Here is an 18,403-nt window from a genome sequence, read left to right on the forward strand (position 1 = left end):
CTTCATAAATTCGTTAGAATCCTCCGTCTGCTTGTAGCATATATCGTTAACTAGAATGAATATAAACGATTCGAGCAGACGAGGATCATTTAAGCTTCGTTCAAATTAGTCAAGTTACCTAAGTTCAAGCAACTCGAAACCGTTTCACTAGTGTGGCCCTGTTAATTACTTGACTTGAAATATCTCTTCACCGTCAATCTTCATTAATCAAGTCACTTAACTTAGTTGCTTATAACCACTGACTAATGTAATGTTTTACTTGACTTGATATATCCTTTCAAGTTTCAAGCGATCTTGAATTCCTTCCTTTCAACTATTCCTTCACTTAAAAAGTAATATAACGTTATCTCCAATTTCGTGCTTGCTGATATTCCTTGCATCTCTTTTTGAATTTCGCATTTGATCGACGAATAATCAAAACTTTCTACGGACATTCCGAAGTGACTGTTATATCCTCCTTTCATCTCTATGGCTAATTCTCTTAACAGATATCTACGTATTCGTAAGTCATTAGATTACTATAATTCGAACGATTTCAAGTTAAATAATCCGTTTTGTGTAATCGCAAATGAAATCACGATTGAAATCAAATTACCCGAACTCAAGCAACTTGAATCAATTTTTAAATTCTGTATAATGATTAATATCACCATTGTAGCATCTTGTGTGCCCACAGGACACTCATCGTTAATTAAAGTAACCGTAGATAAATGTTGCAATTAAAAAATGAAAATTAAATTATGCTATGTTTAGAAAATTTCATTACGGACCTATTTTGCTGAAAGTTATGTTTAAAATTAGCAAACGTTTCGCGAATTCTGGACGAAAGCATATTGACACAACGTCAGCTATGTATATTGTAAACGTAGCCACGGGCAGAAGGCAAAGCCTTATTTAAACAAATTTTTTTTTATGAAAAGTTACACCTTGCTTGGTAAAGCTTTACTTTGTGAGATATCATATACTATATACTCTGTGCTATATAAAAGAAGAGAGAAGGAGAAAAGTAGGAATTTATGTGAAAGCTCGAAGACAGGGAATGCTAGCAAATCGATAACTCGCCAAAGAATAATCCTTTAGCATACGTGATCATAGAGATCTCACTTTTCGCTACATTGCCTAAGAAACGTTTGACAAAGAACCAAGGAGAATAGAAACGTTCATCGAACTTGGAGGAATCGAAATGACGATCGAATGATTTTTATAATCGATAAGCAAATCCAAATGATTCGTAAGAAACTGAAATTTTTTTTATTTGATCACCGCCATATCCGATCAGCCGGGCGATATACAATGTTCACGAATGGATCTCGATTTCATCGAACGATAAAAAAAATAAAGCTTTGCTAAAAAATAACCGTTTTATCTGCAGATGTATCTATCTGGGATTCGTTCCCGTAGTTTCTAAAATAAATACATCGAAATAGCATCGTCCCGAATGTTTTGTCGATTCTAGATAGCAATCGCCAAACCGCGATATTTCAAAACCCTAATTATAAAGCAATTTTGCCCAATCGAAATATACAGTATTATATCCATCAACGTCGCGTCGTCTGCCTGAAATATTTCTAATATTTTTGAAATGTTACTATTCAAATACCGCATATCAATATTTTGTGATAAAAATATGCGGACTAATAAGTGATTTGTAGAAAAGAAAAGAAGATGATGAATTTTCTGAAACTAGTAATATAAATAGTATTATAGTGAAAGGAAAAGTTAAGGTATGTATACAGTTTATAAATAGAGAAATGCTTATAGGGAGTTTATAAATAGAGAAATGCCTACTCGTAAATTTCACTAATTATATTGTAGAAAGTTTTATTTCTATTTTTTTTTCTTATATAATATAGAATTTAAAAATATATTTCTCTTATGCTCTGAAACTCTATACTTAAATATAGAACTGCTTTCAAACTTCCTTTTAAATTTTATCGGTATAATCATAATGGTCGTGTCTCATTATGATACTAATGAAATTTCAAAATGTTCTGTATTACACAGATGATACGTCTATAAAAAATTTCTACAAATGTTCAAATACTACCACTGTATATAAACAAATAGTCATTTAGTAGATTAAAGAACGAAAGATCTAAGAATGAAAAATCGAAGTTTTAAGTAACTGAAGATGTAGATTAACTGACTCTGTAAATGAAAGCGTTTTACCATGTGTACATTCTATTACAATGTATCTAGACAACTGTGTAGTCATTTAATAGGTTAGTGACAATGTATTTTTAAGGGTCGACGAAGGCAATTAGCCCGACCTTATTCATGGCAGAGACTTAGTCCGCGTGTGGCCAGTGACAGTACTTGTAATTAATTAGAAAATGTACCAGCATCCATTTGTCAAGCAATAAGGTTGCAGTACGACAGATGTCTAGCTCATTCTTCCCGAAGAGTAAGAAATGCCCTTAATGAAACTTATCTAAATCAATGAGTGAGTCACTGAGAAGCAATTCCCTAGCTAGTCCGATCTCTCTATCTAACTCCGCTTGATTTTATCCTCTGGGGAACATTTGAAAACGTATATCGAGAAAGACCAACTACATCAGATAATATTACGGAGCAACAGATTCTGATAAAATATAATAAAATAAATTCAGAGATGATAAGACGTAAATAAGGGTCAGTGGAACAACAGTTACAATATCGTTTTATGAAAATGAAAATAGGATTGATTAAGTTTGTGTTCTACGTAATATTGTTTTAAGAAAGTTACTAATTGTTTAAGATTATGTATTAAATATTTTATATACCGAATGTTACTAATTATTTATAATTATATGCAACTTGGTTCATAAGTATTAAGACACTTATGTAATTGATTTAAATTATGGAGGAAATGATCAATTAACCACAAATTAATCATTGCATTGATGCAAGATAACGGGGCGAGAATTTGTAAGATCTGTTTCTCTGAATTATAAAAGGAACATAACGTATTAGGAATGATATTTTTAGGTATGGTTTTTAGAATATGAAGTGAAAAATCTATTAAGAGCATATCACTGTAAATACTTTAAACTTATGCTGCGTATTTAATTTCTCTGACTATTAGAGTCAGAACATCCTTCAATTTTAAAGGGCACAGATATCAGAGAGACGAGCTCTAAAAATCTTTAATCTTCAATTTTCTTTCTGTATTTTTTACGTCGTTAGTTTATACATTGTTATCGATCCTCGCAGTGAAAACAAATAAATATTAACAAAACGTGGACCAAAGCCGTGTCCCGCAGTGATCGAATACGTTACAACGGCCATAGTTGAACGTCACAGCGCAGCGTGAAAGTTAATACTTTCTCTCCGAAAATTTATTACTATATAAATCCCTCTTCCAAAAGACAGTTATTCCACTTAAAAACAAACGAATATAACCTTCTTATATACTAAACGTCCGCACTTGCAACGGAACTATTGCCACTATGTCACTTGTCCCTGTAAACCATGGGCCTTCGTAGTTACCTGTTTCTCTCATTCTTCTAGATAACACAGATATTTCACGTGGACAGTCTTAGTGAACCACCCTGTACACACGTAACGTTGAAATATGAAAACCGTTTTTCTTACGTTTTTATAGCCCTTATTTCTCTCGTTGCCGAATCGACCAAAATCGGTCCAAGATCAAAGTGCACGTAGGAAGGAGAGTAAAAACACAATTCGAAACTTAACAATCCCTAAGGAACTCATAAAAGTAAAAACTATTTTATCGCCATCCTGGCAATCGTGTTTTGTAATTTCATGTTTTACAAATGGTCGACGATCGTATGTAAGCAAACGGCACGTTATCGTCGGGGTTGATACCGAAAAACGATATCATTCCCGTGCATTGATTACACAACATCGGAATCTACACATCAGCGAACTGCTACTCGTCCGTAAACAGAGTGGTTGTACAGATTTCGAATCGAAACTGGCAGGAATCAAGAGCACCAGCCAGGATCGAGAATCGATCAGGAAACGAGTCGTTTCACGTAAAAGCCCGCACGATATCGCGTTGTTTGGTTCATTCTAACGCCAGCAACGCGTAGGATGTTGGTCAAGATATCGCGTAACAACGTTCGTGTAACAAAGCGTTTCCAAAGCGGAAGATCTCGCGATACGGAGGTTCGTGCGGAGCGCGCTCAATCATCCGCTCGATTCCATCGAGCTTTCAGTGAAGGCAACAAATTATCCTGTTACTGGTCGTGTATTCGTTAATAATTACCATCCGGTGCGCAAGATAGTTAGCCGTTTCGAATTGAAGGTTTCGAGGAAACGCGGCAGTGGAAGAAGAATTGGATTCGTGCCCGTGCAAAATTAAATGTTAATAGATCGTTTAACATTTTACAAATTATCTTCTCCTTTTTATATTTGTTATTTTCAATGCGAAAGCTACAGATGAAACTAGCTGATAAGTTACGTAAGTCGATCTTAAAATTCAATATTCTGTCAGTCAGTTGAACATGGAAATTATTGTTCCATTTAATTGGAAGAAAGAAAAAGGGAAATTATAAAGGATATATATTTTAATGTATATAGTATGCGAAAATATATAAAGCATTTGTTATAATATTTACTGAATGAAACAATTTTTTTTCTATTTAGATTTTATTCTTTTAATACATAAACGTATAAATTTGCATAACATCCGCATATTTATTTTCTATAAAGATCTTGCATTAAAACTTTGAGGTCGTTCCTAGCATTTGTTTCTCTCTCCAAAATTATCTACGAACGTAATTCCCTAATTATCATGAACAATGTACCAATTGAGAATACACGAACATATTCCTTGTAGCGGGAGTATGCGATCGCAACGCATTCGCTGCAGCTCGTTTGTACAGTGAACAATATCTGAATAGCCATCATCCTGATAGACATATAACTTGAACAATAAAGCTAACTCTGGCTGAATATGGCTTTTCAGATGTTATGTAATCAATCATATCATTGGAATCGACTAATTTGTAGAGATATATATGTGAATATTGCGAATCAGAAGTTTATCTTCCCTCTTGTATCGTGTCTTTAATCTAACTTTCTCTTATTTAACAAATAAAATACAAATTCAAAATCTGTGTTCTTTTATTAGCATTTTTTGAATACATTTCAGTTAACTTACATACAGCCATAGATGATAGAAAATTCATATATATATAAACATTTTGTAAACTGAGTGCGTTTGTTGTTCGTATCAAGCTAATATTCCAAATGTAACGGGTTCACAGAAAATTCTCGTATACAACGTATCTCATTATGATTGAGAATATATTCAAGTATAACAAGTATAAGTAAGAAGGTAAGCAAAAACTTTCCACGAGAGCCAATAAATCACATACGCCACTACGTGTTACCGACTTATATCTCCGTGACAGCTTGTAGCCGCGACAATCATCCAATATCGTTCGCCACGAAATTATTAGCGGTAGCACAACCCGCTCCTTTCTCGTAACCGCAAAACAGGAAATGTTGCATCGCGTCGAAGCAGATAATTAACGTGGCGGCGACATTCCACGGCGAGTCATTGTGCTGGAATAAAGTCGTTCGCGCATATCCGTCCTCCCTCTCCTGAAAATTGTTAGTTTCGCCTCAATTAAAAATAATGAGACTCACGGCTACCGGACTACCGTTTTCGACGAAACGTTCTCCCAGTTCGTTTATGACGTGCTAGACAAAGAAGATCTGCCGCGAAAACGCAGAAACAAGCATTGCGAGACCGCGCGAGAGGAGGACAGCGCACGTCAGCTCGTAAAATTTTCTGCTCCCTTGGAAAAGTAGAAAAATAGACTTTGACGAATCGAAACCACGGAAGGGTTATCGATATTCGTACCGTACGTCTGCGGGATCACGTACGACGAGTCACGTTCTCGATGAAATAGAGATATTATCATGCGCTGGATAATCGTGACGCGAACCACCGACATCGTAGCACCAGTCCTCGTTAATGACTACCATCCAGCCAGACCCTGATCATTTCGATCTCGGTGGCCCGTATAGAACGTTCTACAACGGTTAGGTCATGCAAAACCTCGTACTAAAACGTTCTACCCTGATATCGCGCGTCTATGTTTAATCCTAGAAAGAATCTACTCGATCTTTCTCCCTCGAGATACTATGTTGCACACGTAAGATCTGTTCTGCGTTCGAGTAGATTTTCAAAGAATTTAAGTGGAACTAGGAATGAATTGGTACTTTTAGAAGTCTTAAGTAGTCGTAAACTGTTCGGAAATAAAGTTGGCTTAGGTGTAAAAATAACATAAATTTGAGAAACGAAGAAAAGTACGCGATCGAAAGAAGTTTGTCGTTGTCGAACAAGCTTGTGACAATTTTCGTAAAGGGACCTGCACATGGTCTATATCATTGACAATTATTACTGCCAAGATGCTGCGCGGTATATACTGCATTTGGAAATATGTTTTATTTATCGCGTATCTTGTGCGGTATTTTAAGCAATTTGTAAGCTAGAAAAAGACCGTGCTTAGTCGTAATAATCCTTTTCCTACAAAATATTATATAAAGCACAAACAATGGATAAAACAATGGTCTAGAAGTTGAGAGCAATATTCGCATATACGAATTTATTGATAGAGATTGCTTCGAATGATGGAATTATTTATTCCAATCACTTTAGAATGAATCGGAACACGTTTCGGCAGCTTCTAAAATTCTTTCCTTAAAAAGAAACTGAGTTACGAATGTACGTGCCTTTCTATCGATTGGAGAAAAATTAGCGGTAATCCTGTGGTACATTGATAAAAATTTCAAAGTTGAAGCGTGATGCTCCATCTCGATTCGTTTTGCTCGTGCCCATATTCCGCCGATGAATTAGAACGATGAGCGTTCATCGTGACACGAAACCGGAATGTTCTTTGAGTCAACACTATGAATATTGATTAAAAATTAATCATCGCCACCACTTATCAGTATCGACGTTTCGATCGCAAAATATCCAAATCGTCAATAATTTCAATCCTTCGATATCGACCACATACGATCAGTAATATCGTCGATACTTCGCAATATTGGCAATATCATGAACCGCATACGGGTGCCTTAAATGAGACAACCGATTGCAACTAGTCGAACGTGTAATTGAAGTTCAAAACAGGACGACACGCGAAGAGTACCGTGGACGAGGCATTTCGCAGTGGTTCGAGTTGAAGCGAATGCTAATTGCTCTCAAGTTAATTGAGGGTACTAAGAACGAAATTGTTGTATAAGTTTGCGCAGCTACTCGGCCCGGCAAACAAAGTGGACAATTGCCCTTGGGCGAGCGTTCGTACGTGCTGTAAAACCCTGTCTTGTCCGAATGAACGACTGCGAAACAACACGTGGAACAAGAAAGAATAAAATGTTGAGGGATGAATAAAAAGAAGAATAAAAAATGTTGATAGTAGAAATAACGAACCATCTCTATTTAAGTTGGATCTTTTCTACGGATAGATTGACAACCTGTTTCTGATTTCACAGCTAAAGGATGTATTCTGGCGACCTGCTTCTGTTTCGTACGCGTGCATTCGAACAACGAGACGTACACGTGAACGCGGAATACGTGCACATACATCTGCAATGGCACTTAACATGCAAAGTCACGCGCGATACAACCGCTGTTCCACCGATATCACGGCTTTACCTGTGTTCAACTCTCCGTTCTATCTTTCTCGCGTACGCGAGCTAGGGATGCTTTAAGATGTAAAGATTTAGACGAATGCATTTACACTGTAAAGTGTATCCTAAAGGAGCAGTTAGTTACAATTTCGGTTCCATTCTAAAGTCGTTGCACTTCACCCTGAAACACGATGGTAATAAAACGCTAGGATTTTTCAGTTTTATTACGGACCACGCTTGTTACGTGACGATCGAAGATTCGATTTAAAAGGCATTGATACTGATATCCGTCGTTTAAGTTATGGTATTATATTATCCGTTATATTTAAGAGGATTTTTAACGTGAAATAAAATAAATGAGTTAGGAAGATAATGTTTCAAAACAAATGAATTAATGTGAATGCTTTGAATTCTAACAAGGAGATACAGATATTTATGACGATTGAAAATATAGGATAATTGAGGATAAATGATCCTTGTTTTTAAAAGCGTCTGAAACTTATACTCAATCTGAATATCGTACTTGATAGTTTATCTATTTCTTTTAATACATGTATTCGTTATATTCGTATGTTATACTATTCGGTGCATTTTCGTATCTTTAAATTTCGCATAAATGCACAAAACTCCTCAATCTACTCGTCACACAACACACAACCTGCCACTCTTCGAATATCACCAGCTACTAAATTACAGCACGAAAGAGACATGGTCCATCTCTGCTGACGGTTCTTCTCGACCTAATTACCCTACAAAGAGCAATAGCCTGTTCGTGTTCTCCCTTGATACCCTCGCACGCAGCTAATTTCGGTATATAACTTTCCGTTCTTCACAGTGGAACCGGAGAACACGAAAACGATCGGTTTCACGCTGGCTGGGGGTTAATGCAACATTTCCGGGCAGGAAGGATCAGAACGGCGGCTAATTCCGGCCGGTTCCGTATTCTTGCTGCATATCAGGCGGCAACGAAGTCTGTTGCAATAAACACTGGTCGCACTTTAATTCTGCCAGGGGTTTTCGCCTGATCTTACTCGAGCCCCCTAATCTTAGCCCGATTCCATGCATACGTAAGAAGCATTGGCAGACGCCACATGCGAGCGGCATGCTAACTCTTTACAACTGCACTCTGCAGACCCATTTATCGATCGATGTGGCAAAGGAAAGGTTTCCATTAACCGGGCGTACCAAGGCGTGTACGTACGTGCCATACAACTGTTTCATCAGCGGTGCATTTACCGCTTATACGGGCCGTGTGCCGGGTCCTAAGCTATTGTAACTAGCCAATTGCCATCTAGAACGATCGCCGTGGCAAAGGTGGACCAGCTACTTAGCTTATAGCACCGGTGTATATGTACTGGTTAGCTTGACCTGTATCAGAGCACATTATATTGGCAACGAATCAATAATACCTACGCATACGCGTTACGTATGTAGCTTGTCACGTGTCTATATGCATGTGTCTATATTCTATCTCTATCTATATGTATATGTATATACATACGTGTATAAATATATATATATATAGACATATATATATGTATATGTATGTATGCTATTTCTATCACAACGTCGATCTGATATCGCGTCGCATCTGCACGGAAATTTATGCAAAGCAGCGCCGCTTGAATGGAAACCCTCGGAGAAGGGCAAAGCGGAGAATGAACCCGATTCCGTGACCCAGCCATCGTCGGGAAACAATAAATCTCGGATAACGATTGCCAACGGAGAAGAGAATCCAGCTCGGAGTATCCCGTGCCCTCTTCGAATGTAGATATAGGAAATCAACCCTGCGGCTCTAAACGCGCGACAGAATTGTAAAACGGAGGGACACGTTTATAACCTATCGACTTTCCGCTTTTTTAATGGTCCACGTCTACTTAATACAGCTTACGTTCCATGTTAACTCGTCCGTGTTACCATTGTTTACTACGTTCTCAAGCAGCAATCGTTTTGAAAACATCGCGTACGATTACGAACGATCCCGTTGAATTTTCAGCTACCTTTCGTTTCCACGAAATTACTCAAACGTTCTTATACATGTATATGTGTACTTATACGTATGTACGTAATGAAAATTGAGTATAACGTTACGGTATTAATGTTCGATATCAGTTTTATTTTTTACGCGGATTCGCGTTTACCTTTTCGTTTTTCGTCGATGCCCGGCTGTAACGAATTACCCTGAGTAACTTCCGCAGCGTGGAACCGTGGCCGATTGCATTTTTTATGTAATTACGGGACGCGAGTATGTGTCTTGATGCATATTAAATGGCGATGGTAGCGGACGCGTGCGCCGAAATTATTAGATAACCGCGTTAAATGAAACGACGGCGATGCCGGATAAATGCAAATTCGGTTTATCTGTAATGGCTACTCTCCGCGTTCTTTATTTTTGGTCCCTACCATAGCCGGTGCCTCCTCTAATAACAATTTTACCATCGTTGAACGGTAAATCATAGGGTATCGCACGTTTAACCGTGTGAAGAGCATTTCCTTTCGACCAATATTTGCGGAAACGATCGCAGCTAATTCCTCTACCTCCTGTCCAATTTTTAATTCCGCTTTGCCGAGAACCCGAATTCTGCCGTTTTTACTGCGGCAAAATCAATATTCGCGGATATGCGTGTAATAAACATTTCCTTGTGAAAATATTTCGCCGTTTTATACCGTGTACGTGCATGGCAAATAAAAATAAACGTCGAGCAATTTTAGCGCTTTTAAAACGTTTTACCTTTATTTCAACTCTAACTCCTTTCCCTTTCCTTTCTCTCCTTTTTTTTTATTTTTTTTATTTTTTTTATTTTATTTTTTTTTTTTTTTTTTTTTTTTGTTGGTTTTTCCGATACACTCTTTGCCGTAGCTGAACTTTACATCCCGTATCATACGAAATTACGATGGCACTACGCAAAAATTCGAACAATAGATTTTTATGGTGTAATCCGGATCGTGGAACGCGGCGCTTAGATGGGATGAAAAGCGGAGAGGACAGGGAAGAGCGGGTAGGATGTGGAAGAAGGATGGAAAACGCGCGGTTAGACATTAACGCGAACGATCCTCTCGCGATAAAGGCACCCCGTTTGCCCGATTTATCACAACTATCTGCATTCGTCCCGTTTTATTAGCCGTAAAACGATTCTTGTTCTGTGCAGCCAGACAAACGGAGCTTTAACAGGCCAATTAACGCGACTGCCGGCGATCGACCGCAAGAAATAAGTGTATGTTTCTATTTCCGCCACGTGGACAGTTTAATCAGCACGTGCATTGACAAATAATGACGTGTTATCCAACATAGCAGCGTAACCATCGAAGAATTAATCTCTTCGTTAACGTTTGAACAGGAAATGACTTTGATACGTTCCTAATGGGAGCAAAATTAAAGGAAAAACGATGGAACATACGGGTCAATCGAGATTCGTGGAATTCCGAGTGTATCGCAAACTTGATAAACGTTATGACAGAATAATTGAAAATGTGCAGTACGAGAATTGGAATTGCTTGTATATCTCCGCGAAGCGTTTAATTTGCCGGATATACATCGACGAACATGCAAAATGTAAACAAACCGAGATCAAGATATTTTATAAAGAAATATTCTGTGTATAAACAATTATTGTAAATTATTTACGACATTATCATAAGAATGTGTTTTGTTTTAACCATCAAAAACCGTGTGAAACAGTAAATTAATATGTAATAATATGTAATAACGTGTAAATGTTGCGTAAATGAAGAGTTTAAAGATGCAACGAGGTACATAGTGCGCATAATTTGTAAAAATATATAAAATATTCAATGTAGAGTAATTGTTATAATACATATTTAATTAGTGAAACAAATTTGCTAAAGTTCTATGTCTTTAGTAGCAGTGTTCATAGAACTATAAATTTGTAGTCTAATCGTTACAAAACATAAATAAAGTAAATTATTGTATTAGATAGATAGAAGAAAGAAGTAACGAAAAAATGTTTAACGAATTTTTCAAATTCAATAATATGAAATAAACTTATGCCGCTTTTCTCATGTACACTTTACATATATATATATATATGACTACATTTAATACAATAAAATTATATGATAATTAAAAAATTTCTTTCTGTATACCTCTTCTCTTTATCACTAAAATAAAATATTCGACCGTCGTAACAACAATAACCAAATCACCCGCAGACAAATGTGAAGTCTAAAAAAGTATTCTTTAATCATCTTTGAAATTGCATATTTCCCTTTCCTTTTCTTTTTTCTCCGTTTGATTTTATTCGAACGCAAATTAAAAAAGAAAAAAACGTTATGGAAACGGTAGGAAAAGTTGGAAAGGGAAAACAAGAGTAAGGATGCCGAGGAGAATTAAAATTCGCCATATCAAAAGGATCCGCGGTCTTTTAATATGCAAATCGTTGAAAAGCGGCGCGCGGCGCCCAGCTTTGGATCGCTTCTCCACGACCTTTTCAAGGATGCCATACGAAACGAAGGCAATTTGTTATAAATCAGACATAAGTTGTTTCGCGTTTCAAATGCATACGAAACACGTGAAAACAGAGCATAAAAAGGGGGTGGTAGGGCGAACGGGGGGAGAGGAGAATGCACGGATCTACAACTTTGGTGCTTTCCTTTAAAAGACGATTTAGGTACGAACGCGCACTGTCCCGGAAAAATCAGAAAAACAAAGAGGCCATTGAAGATGGGACGGACGCATACGAATTCCTGCTTTATAACCGAGAAACCAAGCTTATTCGTCTTCTTTTTTGCCTTTTTCCAGGAGGATTCGAAACCTCGCAAGGATGCGGGACCGGCTATCGTGGTACATGGTCTTTTTGATCCTGCCGACAATTCTTCTGGCCAGGTCGCTCGATAAAGGTAAATAATTTTCTCGGAGCATTTAACCTTCCCTGGCTCTCTCGTTTCTTCCCTCCTTTCTCTTGTATTTCCCAGCCTGGATATAAGGATCTTTTGTACTTCTTGGCATCCGTTTTACCCCGATGCAATTCTGGCTTTCCTAGTTTAATTCCAGCAAATGCTCCGAGGTTCGAGTACAATCTAGTTAGGCGATTTAATTAATGATCGGTTGATTCGTGAGATACGGCACGGGCCATGATATAGCGAGATCGTAAAGTCTGTCAGTAGTGAAAGCCATCGTGTTTCGGCCGTCGAGACAAAGGAATTGACAGAAATATGGGGGAGCATCGCATCGTTCAGATTAGTGGAGCTACCTGTATTCAAGAAACCTATTTACCAGCGTGACTGTCGTTTACTTGACTTGAAATATCGTTTCAGGCTTCTTTGTTCTAATTGAGTTTCATTCAGATTGATTCAGACAACTTGTAAACCTTTTATCCCTGTGTTTTTGTTTGTCACATGTTTACTGCCTCGATATTGCCTCGAAACAATCTTTTCCTGAACTTTGTGTTTGGCTATATTGTATGTATATATTTTTAATATGGTCGTAATTGCAGTTAATATCAGAATTAACATTTGGTAAACGTGCACAACCACTTTCTTGGATATCATTTTCCATTAAATATCCACTTGACTCAAGCGACTTGAATCCAAAAGATTTAACTAATCTGAACGAGCCTTTAGTCAAGTTCAATTCACGTACATAGTTCCAAGACTTTTTATCAATATGAACATTTCACTTTGTGTGATTTAAAATATTCTTTCAAACTCTAAACAAGTTTGAGACAGTTTTTCTAACTACTTTATCATTTCTACAAACAATTATAAATCGAGTCCAGTTTGTTAAAGCAGTAATTAACGGTTATGGATTTCAATTTGTAAATGAAATACCGTTAGCTATAAATTATTTCTTTTTATCGCGCGAAATCCTAAAACAGAATGCAATTAGGCGCCCCCTAAAACAATAGCTACTATCTCTACTCGATAATTTAGTTTACGACATTGCTATTTCTTTGTCTGCACTGCACGATTTATCCGGTCATAATTATTCTGAAGAAAACATTTATCCTGAACGACAGAAAATGTATTTTACGGAAATGCGGAGGCAGGAAACAAGGAGTGGAGAGGTATTAACTAGGTGGAAAACGTATTAACCCGTATAATTGTCCGACTGTTGGATAAAACATTTATCGAAACTTCATTGCCAGGAATTATGCTTCCCATCAAATCCCAGAAGCGGAGTTCCTCCTCGATTCCTCGAGCACCTCCATACATCCTAATCTGTACGAGTCTGCATTCAAAATCCGTTCGTGCAAGGAGCCGAGTACGTCGAGCGGACTTTAATACTATTAAGTATGCATTAGATAAAGCTTATATCCCTGGTGTGCAATAAATAAATGTTCTCGCGCGACAAAAGGAGACATCAGATCTTCTGGGAAAAGAGAAAGAGAAAGAAGGAGAAGGTAACGCGAAAATAAGGGAGAAAAGGGAGGAAATATAGCGGAAAACACGCTAACCCCACGAAAAATCCTCTCTAGCGTGCACTTACTCCCTACTCAAAAGTGGCTATGAATTGAGAATTCTTAAAGAAGAAAGAAAAGAATACAATCCTGCCCAACTAACTGGTCGGAGCAAAGTAGGAGCACCTTTCCCTCGTAGACTCGGCTTCTTGTCTCGTTGTATAAGGTTTCGCATTGTCTCGTGGAAACAAAAGGCAGGTAGCTTATGCCCTGCATTCAAAAGCTCACAAAGTTCAGTCTCAAGTGCTTGTCTTTTGCCTAGACCCTTCCATCACCTTCTTCTTCCATCCTCGTCCTCTCCTCCTCTCTGCTTTCGCCTGCTCTTCCGTTCCTCAATTTTCTCCCTTTCCATTTACGGATTTCTATATTCACCAACACCAACTTCGCTTCATCGGGTTTTCTTATTCTCCGCTATTCCCTTTGCCAAAGCACCACAGTTACTTTCGAATTACCCGATGCTTGTCTCCGTCGCCTATCCATATCTCTATGCCGCCTCTTTAACTGTTAAACTTCTTCCTCGAATGCGCTTCTTTCCGCGGACTACTTATATTTAACTCAGACAAACGTAATTAATTAATTAATATTAAGATCGCGGAGAAATGATGCTGTATCACTGAAGCGAAATTATATTTCGAATCATGGTATATAAAAGGTATTGAGTTTGTATTTCTTAGCGGTTGTGTCTTTAGCATTTTGAGTCAAATATTTATAGTATTCGATGAATTAATGACGAACAGTCTTTTAGCAACCTTCTGTGGATACATGTCTTTTTGCACTTTCTGTGGGCAAATTTGGTGATTTATGATTTAGTTGAAAGTGCTTTATGCTATTCCAGCCTTCCAAAATATCTGAATTTCCTTTTCCTTTTTCTGGCTACTCATCAACGTCTCTACTGCATTATACATTCATTTGTTAATCCTCGTCTGGCAGAGGATTGAAATCGTTTCATTTTATAAAGTAAAAAGAACGGAATTTTTAAAATTGATATAATTGTGATATAATTTTATTATATTAAATGTGATAGGGTGTTAGTCTAATTTTATTTTATTTTATTTTTTTTTTTTTAATAACGTTGATTATATAATTTCACAGAGTAATAATACGTAGATATAGTTTAGAAAATATGTCGGAAATGATCAAACTTTTGCTGTTCTGGGATCAAGTCAAATATTAGACATTTTTTTAATACAAATCAAAATTCGAAGCAAACAAATTCAAGAATGGAATTTCGTAGTTTATTTACCAAGAGTTAGATGCTTTCTAATTATTTAGAAAGGAAATTATTTAGTTTAGTCTTAACTAAAGCACCTAGCATCCCTAGGTACAAAGCGTTATAGAACAACACGCGAGATATTCGGCTTGAAATCTCACGTTGACAATCTGATCCATCTATTCATTTCCGCTCTACGATCCCGAAAAGCTTTTTCCTTTGGCGTTCGCTTTTCTAAACACAACACGTTCCTCGCACTACGTAAACTCTCGAACAATTCTCCTCATACTACCCAGCGTCGTCAAGATAAACGTAAAGTCTGGATGCGTATACAATACTTCATAGTAATCACCGAAACATTTGAACAGTCAATTATTATGTTACGCTATTATGTTGTGTTGTTACGTTTTATTGTACAATTATTATATTACATATACGTTCATTATGTTAATAGATCACAATATTTTTTACTACCTTCAGCATTAATTATATGCTTAAGACTAGCTGCATATGTTCAAGCTGCATATTAATTTTTTAATATACAAAATATGTAAAATATGCAGAATAAAGAATATAGAGACTCCTCATTATAATTTTTAATAATAAAGCGAGCCTCTATTTAAGTTCTACTATATTAGGTTGTCTGAAAAGTTTCATGAGGTGATAGTAGATGAACAACAACTTCTGTTTTATATTATTTTATTGAATTATGTGTGATCCATTTCGTTCTATTTCTATTATTATATTCGTGCATAATTCAATAAACTAATATAAAACAAAAAACATTGTGCGTCTATTATTTCCTTATAAAACGAAAGGAACATTTCGGACAATCTAATATTTCCATTTCTTAATTCTGTTCTTAGTAAAGATCCTTATTATTCTCATTTCTTGATTCTTATTCTTATATAATTCTATCTCTTAATTCTATCCGTAAAGATATAAATTTACATAAAAATCCCCGGTATAATAATTAGGATACTTCATACAATACTAATAATGAAATTTCAAAACTTTTCGCGAATCGCTATATGCTCCGATAAAATTCGATCATCGAGCAACTAAAAGCACATTTTTTTTTCTTCAAGAAATCGTTCCGGAGAACTGCGAAGCATTGACAAAATTTTTGCAAAACGTTTCAGATCGACGCGTTCCTTACAGCATACCGGCAGACTGGAAGGCGTTGTGGTTCAGTAACCTGGACGATCTGCAAAGAGTAAATGATGCGAACGATAACAACACCGTCTCGAATGTCACGGTGCAGTTGGGTGGAACCGCGTTTTTGCATTGCAAAGTTCGAAATTTGGCAGATAGAACGGTATCCGACGCTGAGGTGAGTGACTCTGCAGCTGTTATCGTCGTCTTTAACCCTGAAGAACATGAACTGTACTTTGTCATTGGTACGCCATAGAGCAAGAAAATTGACCGACGATCGCGCACCTGTTCCACAGATATCCTGGATACGACGACGTGACTTCCACGTCCTGACCAGCTCCACGTTCACGTATACGAACGACGAGCGGTTTCAAGTTTTGCATCCCGAAGGCTCGGACGACTGGACTCTTCAGATCAAGTATGTTCAGGACAGAGACAATGGGACCTACGAATGTCAGGTAGTTATTAGACTAATCATCCTCTAATCTTGGGGTGAAATTGATTTAATCGGCTATCTTGAATTGTATGGAAAGCTCGAGTATGAATGTATAGCACATTTTGCTAAAAGTTGAATTAACAGTACGATAGAATTACTTAAATTTATAGAAACTTGTCAGGAGACAAACAGTTCATGTAATAGGAGCTCATTCATTGTGCATATCATCTATAATTTTTCATATAATAGAAGTTCACGTTCAGATAAGTAGATTCAATCAAGTAAATTCAAGTAAAAATTAATTCAATCGGGCTATGACTAAAATTTCATTCGAATACAATGGTTACGAAAAGTAAGTTCCCACTTGCGTATATCCTTAATTTGCGATGTAGTGTCTTTTTATGAGGTTCTACATATCATTTTCATAGTATCGAGTTTTTGTAATCATATGAAAACACTATTAGATAGTAGGGCATGTAGTGTATTTGCGCCTAATTAACTAGTACGTAAATGTGGCTACTGTAGATGGAAGTCCATATAAACGAAGTTTTACCGTAGAGTATGGTTCTACAATCGATCGTTTTAATGCACACAACTTGTAGATATTTCGACAGAAGACAATGTTGAACACAAAAAGTACATTAGGTGGTTAGATGATGCAGTGCAACTTAAACAGCATTTCCTCTCAAAATGTGCTTTAGATCTTTATTCGAGATTTCCGTTCAATTATTAACGCGATACGCATTATCTGGAACCTGGCGAATTATATACCTCAACGAAAGGCTCTATAGCAGATTCACCGACGTTGCAGCTTCTCTAGTTACTGTTGCAACGTAATCGTGCCCCTTGAAACGAATCGATTTTAATGAGGCCTCGAGAAAGCAAATTCACAAGAGCAGATAAATGAGATGTTTAAATGAACTTGTTATTTTTTTACTTTATGATAGCCAGACTAACTCGATTCCATTCTTTGCGAAATTGAATTATATCCACAATCTTACTGTTCATTTATTATCTTATTCAAATAAGAGGGATCCATTCACGTTGCTCTATATAAATATATTATGTATGTTACAAGGAACGATTTGAAATTTCATTAGCACTGTAACACGACGCTGTCATGGTTTTATTGATAAAATTTGAAACGAACCTGAAGACGTATATAAAATCTATAATATATTTAAAAAAATACGTACATATATATTTCACAGGGATGGCAAAAACATTTGAAGTCAATCAATTATTCAGTATGTTAATTAACTATTTAGTGGGACCATCTTTAGCATTAACAACACATTCAAGAAATTGTTCGTCTTATATACTAATCTTTTACAAAGTATATGTCTTGTAACTTCTGTATACATTTTTATTTTAAATTTTATATTGATAATCGCATCTCGTTACAGTACTAATAAAATTGTAAAAAGTTTTGTATAAAACTCAATGTATTCATAAGTTTTCTATGATTGCTGTTCAAATACTTTCGTGAAACGCTCTTCCTGAATTAAAAATTCGTTCAATCAAATTAGTTGAGTTAAGGAAGTACACGGAGTGCCTACTAAATTTATGCAGAGGTTCATGCATGATGTATTT

The 18,403-nt window shown here is 36.6% G+C and overlaps 1 protein-coding gene across 5 annotated transcripts in view; it reads left to right on the forward strand.

Moving 5' to 3' along the window:
• The window catches only part of LOC100645068 (hemicentin-1), a 111,930-nt gene that overhangs the window by 85,703 nt on the left and 7,824 nt on the right, over window positions 1-18,403 (forward strand). For all 5 annotated transcript variants that reach the window (XM_012311453.2, XM_048407520.1, XM_048407525.1 and 2 more), the window contains 3 exons: window positions 12,353-12,450; window positions 16,362-16,552; window positions 16,671-16,832. In XM_012311453.2, the coding sequence (XP_012166843.1) occupies window positions 12,375-12,450; window positions 16,362-16,552; window positions 16,671-16,832 (429 nt within the window). In that variant the 5' untranslated portion in view covers window positions 12,353-12,374. The remainder of the gene's footprint in view (window positions 1-12,352; window positions 12,451-16,361; window positions 16,553-16,670; window positions 16,833-18,403) is intronic.

This window comes from Bombus terrestris, chromosome 1 (genome assembly GCF_910591885.1).
Source record: "Bombus terrestris chromosome 1, iyBomTerr1.2, whole genome shotgun sequence".
NCBI lineage: Eukaryota > Metazoa > Arthropoda > Insecta > Hymenoptera > Apidae > Bombus > Bombus terrestris.